Below are 9,420 nucleotides of genomic sequence, written 5' to 3' on the forward strand. Positions count from 1 at the left end.
GGAATTTAAAGTATTTACCATCCGTAGCGGACCGGGAAGGTCTCCTCTTCCTCACGGCCGCATCTTCCTTGCTTCGGCTCGGCGGATGTGCCCGGCGCATGCGCGCGGCACGTCGACGACGTGCCGGCGACGTGCCGCCGGCGTCAGGAATTCATCCGCCGGCCGAAAAATAAGATCCGGCCGTGAGGAACAGCTGACTTTCCCCGCCCGCGCCGGATAGGTAAATGCTTTTAAATTCTTATTTTCGGCGCTCATGTCCGCGGGGCAGGAGGGACCCGCTGCAGATTCTCCATGGAGAATCTGCAGCGGATCTTATTTTCCCCGTGGACATGAGGCCTTAGACCGTTTTGAAAAATGAACCCAACCTTCTCCAGAAATGCGCACTGGACACCAGCAGCCTCCGCCCCCTGGCGCTCAAAACACCTGTGGATATAAGGCATCGGTGAACGCTGCACTCCTGAGAATGAGGTCACAAATGAGAACCAAAATAAGGGTTGCACTTTTTAATGTATATAGAGAAACTGACTATGGGCCCTTTTACACGGGCCGAACTGCTGGACGCAAATGCCCAACAGGTCATCCCAGAAATAATCGTTCCTGTGCTTTTATGCAGGAATGATCACTAGTGATTAGAGGTGGAGCGGGCCGCGGATCGTTCCCGACCGCCTGCTTGCCTCCATTCACAGTAAGCAGGCAGGCAGTTCATAAGGGCGATCCATTGTTTTCTGCATGCAGAAACTGAACAACAAACTAGAAACAAACTAGAAGCAAACATTCCTGTTCGTCGATCAGTCGGGGCATGCCTTTACACTGAATGATAATCGTTCAGATTCCCGCTAGATGTGGAAATCTAAAAGGTTTATTAGCCAGTTTAACAGGGCCCTAAAAGTGATTCAGCTTGCCTGCTCGTTGCAAGTGGTGCAGAGGGGAGGAGAGGGGGTGGAGAGGAGGCAGAGAGGGGGCGGGAGCTCAATTCCTGCTCCTGGCTCTTCCATACCCCCACCCCCACCCCCACTCCTGCAGATGAGGACACCGTATATCGGCTCAGCGTGAAAACCGAGCCGATATACGGTCGTCTGAATCCAGTCTAAAGTTGTGGAACTGTACTTTATTTTATTTTTACACCGTCACCCTTTTTATATGTTTTTGTCTACACAAACGACTTTATTTTAAGTCAGAAAAATCAATTGCCATTGTTGTTTTTTTTTCTTTAGGTGGCCGGAACGACGACTAGTAAATGTTTGGAGTGGATGGGAGGTGTTGGATTTACCAAGGATTATCCTATTGAAAAGTATTACAGGGATGCAAAGATAGGTGAGCGGTGCTGCAGTGTGAATGCACAGGGGTAGCAGGATGTGTTTCGCTCCTCTCTGCTTTTTTCCCAGATACTAAAAAATACCAGGACTAATAATAAAAACCAAAAAGAACTACCTTAAATCCACAATCCAGCGCTTGTACTGAAACCCTACCTATATGTAGATGTTACCAGCTTGCATATAATAGACAACGCCATATAAAAGAGGTTGTCTAGTTGTAATCTATCATTGGCCTAAAGTCAGGATAGGTCATCAGTTGTAAATCAGCAGGTTCCACCATCTGAGACGCCTACTGATCAGCTGCTCTCGTGCACTAGACTGATTTCTGCAGAAAGCAGAAAGCTCCGTTCCCACTGCTGTGGCCCAACTTGGTATTGCAGGTCAAGTTCCAATTGAAATACATGGGCATTTTGCTTTTAATACCAAACCTGGCCACTTCAGTGGGAACAAAGCTCTTAGAATCATAGGATCGCAGATTTGGAAGGGACCTCCAGGGTCGTCTGGTACAAACCCCTGCTCAATGCAGGATTCACTAACACGTCCCAGACAGATGTCTGTACAGCCTCTTCCATTGAAGGAGAAATGACCACCTCCCGTGGCAACGTGTTCCACTCATTCATCACCCTCACTGTCTAATATTTAATGTATCTAATGCCTTTCAGTTTCATCCCATTGCTTTTAGTCTTTCTTGTGCAAATGAGACCCCTCTGCACTGTGGCAGCCCTTCAGATATTTGTAGACAGCTATTAAGTCTCCTCTCAGCCTTCTTTTTTGCAAGCTAAACATTCCCAGATCATTTAATCGTTCCTCATAGGACATGATTTGCAGATCGCACACCATCTCGGTAACTCTTCTCTGAACTTGCTCACGTTTGTCGGTCTTTTCTTTTTTCTTAAGTTGGGGGTGCCCAGAACTGGACACAGTTTTCCAGATGAGGTCTGACTAAGGAAGAGTAGAGGGGGATAATTACCTCACGTGATCTAGACTCTATGCTTCTCTTAATACATCCCAGAATTGTGTTTGCCTTTTTGGCTGCCGCATCACATTGTTGACTCATGTTCAGTCTATGATCTATTAGTATACCCAAGTCTTTTTCACATGTGCTGCTGCTTAGCCCTATGCCTCCCATTCTGTATGTGCTTTTTTTTCATTTTTCTTGCCCAGATTTAGTACTTTGCATTTCTCCTTGTTAAATACCATTCTGTTAGTCACCGCCCACTGTTCAAATTTGTCCACATCTTTTTGTATCCTCTCTCTTCTGCAATGTTGACTATTCCTCCTAGCTTTGAGTTGCCTACAAACTTGATTAGTTTCACCTCAATTCCCTCCTCTAGATAATTTATAAAAATGTTGAACAACACTGGGCCACTCTTTGATTACGATCACTCATCTAGTTCTGAATCCACCTAACAGTTGACTTGTCAATCCCATATTTGGTCATTTTTTTCAATAAGTATAGTAGAAGATACTTTGTCAAATGCTTTACTAAAGTCAAGGTATACTACATCTACCTCATTTTCCTGATCAACCCAGTCCATGAGTCTGTCATAGAAGGAAATTGGATATATCTGGCATTACTTGTTTATTACAAACCCATGCTGGCCCTAGTTCACTGCTCCATTCTCATCCAAGTACTTGCATATATGCAGTTTAAGAATTTGTTCAAAGATCCTTCCTAGTATAGAAGTCAGGCTCACAGGCCTGTAGTTTCCTGGTCCACTGTCTTCCCTTTTTTGAAGATGGGGACAACATTTGCCATTCTCCTATCTTCCGGGACTTCTCCTGTTCTCCAGGAATTTTCAAAGATTACAGCAAGGGGTTCAGCAATTACCTCTGTTGCTTCCTTCAGTATCCTGGGGTGTAACTCATCTGAACCTGGAGACTTACATGAATTTAAGTTAGCTATGTGATCTCTCACTATATCTTGGTTTTACAGATCGCCTGCATTCTTTTATTCCCCCAATATTACAGGGAAGATCAGTTGATGCTCCATCTACTTTCTGAGAGAAAACCGGTACAAAATAGTAATTTAAGTCCGGCCTCCTTAACATCATTCTTAACCAATTCACCATTTTCATCCTATAAACATCCTATAGCATCTTTGACTTTTCTTTTGCTTTTGGATTTACCCCCCAAATCCTTTTTTTATTGCTTTTGGCCTCTCTTGGAAATCTCAATTCATTATTAGCTTCAGCTTTTCTGACATTTGCCCTACAGTTTCTGCAGACCACATTATATTCTTCTTTAGCTATTACCCCCTCTTTCCATTTGATAGACATATTTTATTTTATTTTAGCATGTATTTAAGTTCATCCATCCTGGTCTCTTTAAATGCTTCTCATTCTTCCTTCTTTCAGGGAATATTAATAATTGTGCTTTGAGAATCTGATTTCACAATATCTCCCAACCTTCTTGGAAATTTCTGCCCTTAAGAACATCCAGCCATTGGATCCTTCCTACCCCTTTTCTGAGTTCATTGAAATCTGCCTTTCTGAAATCCAACCTTGAGGTCTGAGTTTTCTCAGGTCTTCCTCCTCTTTTTATTCAAAATTCAAGGATAGCATGATCACTGCCTCCTAAGGTCCCAGCCACCCTTACTTCGTCAACCATTTCCTCCCTGTTGGTAATAATTAGGTCCAAGATAGAAGATACTCTTGTTTTCTCTTCTACCTTTTGGAAGATAAAGTTGTCAGCAAGAGCGGATAAGAATTTGTTGGATCCATTACTTTTACCTGAGAGATTCCCAACAAATGTCTGGATAGTTAAAATCTCCCATGATCACTGTCATACTTTTTGGAGAGCTTGGCCATCTGATGTAGAGAGCGTTCATCAACATCTTCTGCTTGTCCAGGTGGCCTATGGTGTCCTTTCTGTTGTTCTCTCCTTGTATTCTTACCCAAACAGTTTCTACAGAACTCCCATGCTCTAAAGCTTGAATCTCAGTGGAGATGAATGCTTTCCTAACATACAAAACAATACCTCCTCCGCTTTTTTTTGGTCTGTTTCTTATAAATAAGTTGTATCCTTCAAGCCCTGTATTCCAGTCGTGTATCATTCCACCAAGTTTCCGTGATGCCTATGAAATCATTTTTCTCTTCCTGTGTTGGGAGCTTCAGTTCTCCTCCTTGTTTGTTTCCCATGCTCTGGGCATGTGTGTAAAAACATTTTAGTTTGTGATCGGTGTCTCTTACTCCTCTACTTGCCTTCTGAATTTTTTGTCTGTGTTTTTTCTTTCCACTCCTAATAGCAAGGTTCTCAATTGTATTATTAGCTGTATATTTTTACCTGGCCTTTCACTTTCCTTCCCTTATTGTTCTAGTTTAAAACTCTCCTAATGAGTGTAGCAAGGTACCTACCAAATATGTGCTTAACCATCTTTGTAAGGTGCAGTCCATCATATAGTTCACTCCATGGTCTAGAAATCCAAATCTTTGCTGTCTGCACCATTGACGTAGCCAGTTGTTCACCTCTAGAATCCCGTTTCATCTCGTTATTCCGTGGCCATCCACTGGGAGGATGGATGAGAAGGACTACCTGTGCTCCTAGTTCCTTCACCTTCTTTCCAAGGTCTTTACAGTCTCTACAGATCCTTTTTTGCAGTGTCATTGGTCTCTACATGTATTAGTAGGAATGGGTAGTGGAAGCTGTTTGCTTCTTGCAGAAATCATCTTGGTGCACAAGCGCATCGACCCAGAGAACAACTGATTGGCAGGAGTCCCAAGTAATAAACTTTTGCTGATCTACTGTTGATGACCTATCCTGAGGACCAACACCTTTTAAGTTGTCCTCGGCTTATGTCCTTTTTTTTTTGCTAAGCAGCCGCTGTTCTTGCTAAAGAGCGAGGTTGCAACAGACCCCTATAAACATGCATTGTCAGCCTGGCCAGGCGCACAGTTTTATTTCAGTGGTTACCAGGAATAAACTGCTGCCAAATAATAGTCAATAGTTGCCTTTAACCCTTTCCAATCCAATTTCCCTGCCACACTCTCCAGCTCTTATTTATTTAGGTTGGGGAAGCGCTTTGTGGATTCCTTGGAATTACTCAACAGAAACGCATGAAAATGATGTCATGATGATTTTGTTAGCAAGTTTTTGAAAATTAAAAGTGCGTTAATAGGTATATTACACTATGCAGGAGAGGGGTCCGTCATCGGGGCGGTCTTATTGAAGCTCTCAGCTTCAATGTCGGATCTCTCCTCTGCATACTGTAATATACAGAAGCCAGTTACGATGTCGGAGTTCTCTTCTGTAAATGTATATAAACTATGCAGAAAAGGTCCGACATCGCAGCTCTCGGCATACTGTAGTGTGCTGGAAGGGTATGTCCGAAACCACAGGTTTAAGTAATGGGGTTGTCCAGGGTGGCAGAACCATCTAAACCCTCTAGGGTATGGACGTTTATGCAGATGGCACACTTTCTACATATATTTTATCTTCTGTTTCTTAATAACATCAGTAAATTGTGTAAAATAAACCTTTTTTTTATAATCCAGGAACGATATACGAGGGAACCTCCAACATCCAGCTGAGCACAATTGCCAAATTAATCGATGAGCAATACTGAAAAGCAGAATTACAGCATCAGATCCATCCTCGGACTTATAGACTGATCACCGAAGAGTTGATACCCGGGTCTCAAATATGAATGTTCACATCTGTATCAATGCAGAATCTTCATTAATCAACCAACACCCATGGACATTGCCACTATCTCAGTGATTCACCTTTTATTATGCTGTGTTAATGGTAGGTACAGGTCAAGGTAAATAAAATTGGTTACTGCTGCATCTTTCTTTAAGGACTAATAGTACCAACTGCCCCATAAAAAGGGTGGGGGCGAAGTCCGAAGAACATTGTCAAACTGCTGAATATTTCCTCCATTTCTTCTTGCTGATCTTCAATGGATCCATTCTCAAGAAACCTTTAGCACAAAGCATACTTGAACTGATCCTTCCCATATTGCTGTAACATGTCTGGATTGTAAATTAATTGTCTCATGATCAGGGCATATAGATGACATAGAGGGGTCCTCCACACCGGACTCTTTCTCTATGAACTACAGCAGAGCATTGCTCCTAAGGAACAGACCTGGGCCAACTGTATATGGTCCGCTTCTATCACCTGCCCTTGTATTGGTCTGCAAATCCACAGGGAAATGAAATATTGCTCTGAGCATAGCACAGGAATGGAGCGTCCAGTGGGTATGGGGCACCACTCCCCGGACTCACCATTCCCTAACCTTTGAACCCCATAATGTCTATTGACAACCTGTATCGGCGGCCTATGTATGAAGAGAGATCGCTGGGCGACCTCTCTTCATACAACGCGGACGTCAACTGTTTATTACAGCTGACACCTGCGGGCAATAGCTGCAATCGGAAAGGCCGATCACGGCTATTAATCCTTTAAATGCCGCCATCAGTTCTGACAGTGGCATTTAAATCCCCCGAACGATGTTTAGATCGCAGGGAGCCGTACGGGTGTCATGGCACCCAGGGTCCTTCTGAAAAGCCCCAGGGCTGCCTTAGCAGACTGCCTATCAAGCTATCCCTGTGGGGTGGCGTGATAGACTGCCTGTCACATTGCAGTATGATTTAATGCTATGGCATTACATCATACTGTAGGAGCGATCAAAGCATCGCTAGTTGTGGTCCTCCAGGGGGGCTAAAAAAAAAAAGTGAAAATAAGATCAATAAAGTATTACTAATTGTGAAAAAAAAGTAATAATAGTTTAAATCAACCACCTCCATAAAAAGTCAGATCTATCAAAGTGCGCTTTATTTACCCCGCACAGTTAATGTCAGCCGGAAAAAAAATAACGCCAGAAGTGCACTTTTTCAGTCACTGTCTCCCAGAAAAAATGCAATAAGAAGCTATCAAAAAGTCGTATGTATTCCGAAATGGTACCAATGTAAACTACAGGACATCTCGCAAAAAATGAGCCCTCGCACAACAAGTGTGTAAAAACGCTGAGTAAAAAAAAGTATTAAAATTCTGCGTTTTTATGAAATTTCTCATCCTAAATATTTCTTCTATTGGATGGGTACTTTCAATTGACTGGATGCTTTCAATGGGAGTACTCATTAAATGATTTAGTGCAACATCGTCAACTGACGTTCCCCTCTCTTTAGGGTTCTCGTTATGCGTTTTATTTTGACCATATCCTCCACTGCCTGCGATTTCTCCTTGGGTGTTCTCATTATTCGCTTTATTCCAATCACATCTTCTGCTGGTTGTACTTCTTCTTTAGGAATTGTCATTATGCACTTGACACCTGTAAAATCGCCCACAGGCTCTTCTTTTTGTTTGGGGGTCTTCATAATTCTTTGGACGCCAGTGAGATTGAGATCTTCCATAGGCACCCCCTCTGCTTGGGCGTTTTTACAAGTCTATCAATGCCAAGCACCCCAAGGTTGGCAGATCTCCGAGAATAAGTCTATGGGGATTCACTTTCTTTCGGGGTCCTCAACAGTTTCCTTCGTGCATGAGAGTCAGTAACTGGTGTCCGTTTTTGTTTTGGCAATGTCATAATCCGTTTGATGGCAGAGACACCCGCAGATGCCAGTTTTAGCCTTCTGTGATGTAAAAGTTTCTTGTGACAGATCAAGCGTGGCGTTGTCATCCTTATGCACTTTCAAGAGGGCAGGACTTGAGCACAACGAATACGATAGAAATCTTATATCAGGTATCTGTTACAGTTGACCTAAAAAAAATTACTAGGGAAATTCCATTTTTTGGGAGTTTTTTGTAGTTCTTTTTAAGAAATTGTGATTGTACTAAATGCTGTAATCATGGCAGCACTTGTAATTAATTTTGTGTCTTTGTACTGTGGAAAAGAAATAAAATGAATTTAAACTTGTGTGTATATTTTGGAAGACCATAAAATGCTAACCTTGTCTTAACTACACTCATGAGCATGGAGAAGACCACACGAGCGATGGAATGGAAGCGAGCCCGAAAGCACTGAATCGGGGGAAGTGACTAGTGATGAGCTAACGTACTCGTCCGAGCTTCATGCTCGGGCGAATATTAGGGTGTTCGGGATGCTCGTTACTCTTAACGAGCACCACGCGGTGTTCGGGTTACTTTCACTTTCCTCTGTGAGACGTTAGCGCGCTTTTCTGGCCAATTGAAAGACAGGGAAGGCATTACAACTTCCCCCTGTGACGTTCAAGCCCTATACCACCCCCCTGCTGTGAGTGGCTGGGGAGATCAGATGTCACCCGAGTATAAAAGTCGGCCCCTCCCGCGGCTCGCCTCAGATGCCTTGTGAGTTAGCTGAGGGAAAGTGCTGCTGGTGCTGCTGTAGGGAGAGTGTTAGGAGTGAGTGTAGGCTTCAAGAACCCCAACGGTCCTTCTCAGGGCCACATCTATCCGTGTGGAGGCTGCTGTTAGCAGTGTTGCACGATTTTATTTTTTTTTCAAAATCGGCTGTCTGCAGAGCATTGCGCCCTGCAGTAATAGTCCAGGGACAGAAGTGGTGGTTAGGCAGGGAGAGTGTTAGGAGTGAGTGTAGGCTTCAAGAACCCCAACGGTCCTTCTTAGGGCCACATTTAACCGTGTGCAGTACTGTGCAGGCTGCTGTTAGCAGTGTTGCATTTTTTTTTTTTTCAAAATCGGCTGTGCAGAGCATTGCGCCCTGCAGTAATACTACAGGGAGAGAATTGTGTAGGCAGGGCCAGAAGACATATATTATTGATTGAATATAGTCAGTGGGCCTTTTCTTTAAAAAAAAAAAAAGGGAAAAATTCTATGTGGCCTGCCTCTGACAGTCCTCAGCGTTCTGTGTACGTGTGTGGTGGGTGGAGATAGTAAAAAAATCATACGCAGCCAGCTACGTTTAACAGCAGTCTTGCGACAATTTATTTCCTGCCTTCCTGGGAAAAATCACCGCTCTGCTGCACTTCATATAACTGCATTTCTGTGGAACAGATTTCTTATCTGATTGAATATAGTCAGTGGGCCTTTTCTTTTAAAAAAAAGGGAAAAATTCTATGTGGCCTGCCTCTGTCAGTCCTCAGCGTTCTGTGTACGTGTGTGGTGGGTGGAGATAGTAAAAAATTCATACGCAGCCAGCTACGTTTAACAGCAGTCTTGCGCCAAT

At 43.4% G+C, this 9,420-nt stretch overlaps 1 protein-coding gene across 1 annotated transcript in view; it reads left to right on the forward strand.

Moving 5' to 3' along the window:
- The window catches only part of ACADSB (acyl-CoA dehydrogenase short/branched chain), a 29,544-nt gene extending 21,369 nt beyond the window's left edge, over positions 1-8,175 (forward strand). The window contains exons 10-11 of the mRNA XM_066601154.1: positions 1,215-1,314; positions 5,810-8,175. Of these exons, the coding sequence (XP_066457251.1) occupies positions 1,215-1,314; positions 5,810-5,880 (171 nt within the window). The 3' untranslated portion in view covers positions 5,881-8,175. The remainder of the gene's footprint in view (positions 1-1,214; positions 1,315-5,809) is intronic.
- Positions 8,176-9,420: the final 1,245 nt, after the last annotated feature.

This window comes from Eleutherodactylus coqui, chromosome 4, assembly GCF_035609145.1.
Source record: "Eleutherodactylus coqui strain aEleCoq1 chromosome 4, aEleCoq1.hap1, whole genome shotgun sequence".
NCBI lineage: Eukaryota > Metazoa > Chordata > Amphibia > Anura > Eleutherodactylidae > Eleutherodactylus > Eleutherodactylus coqui.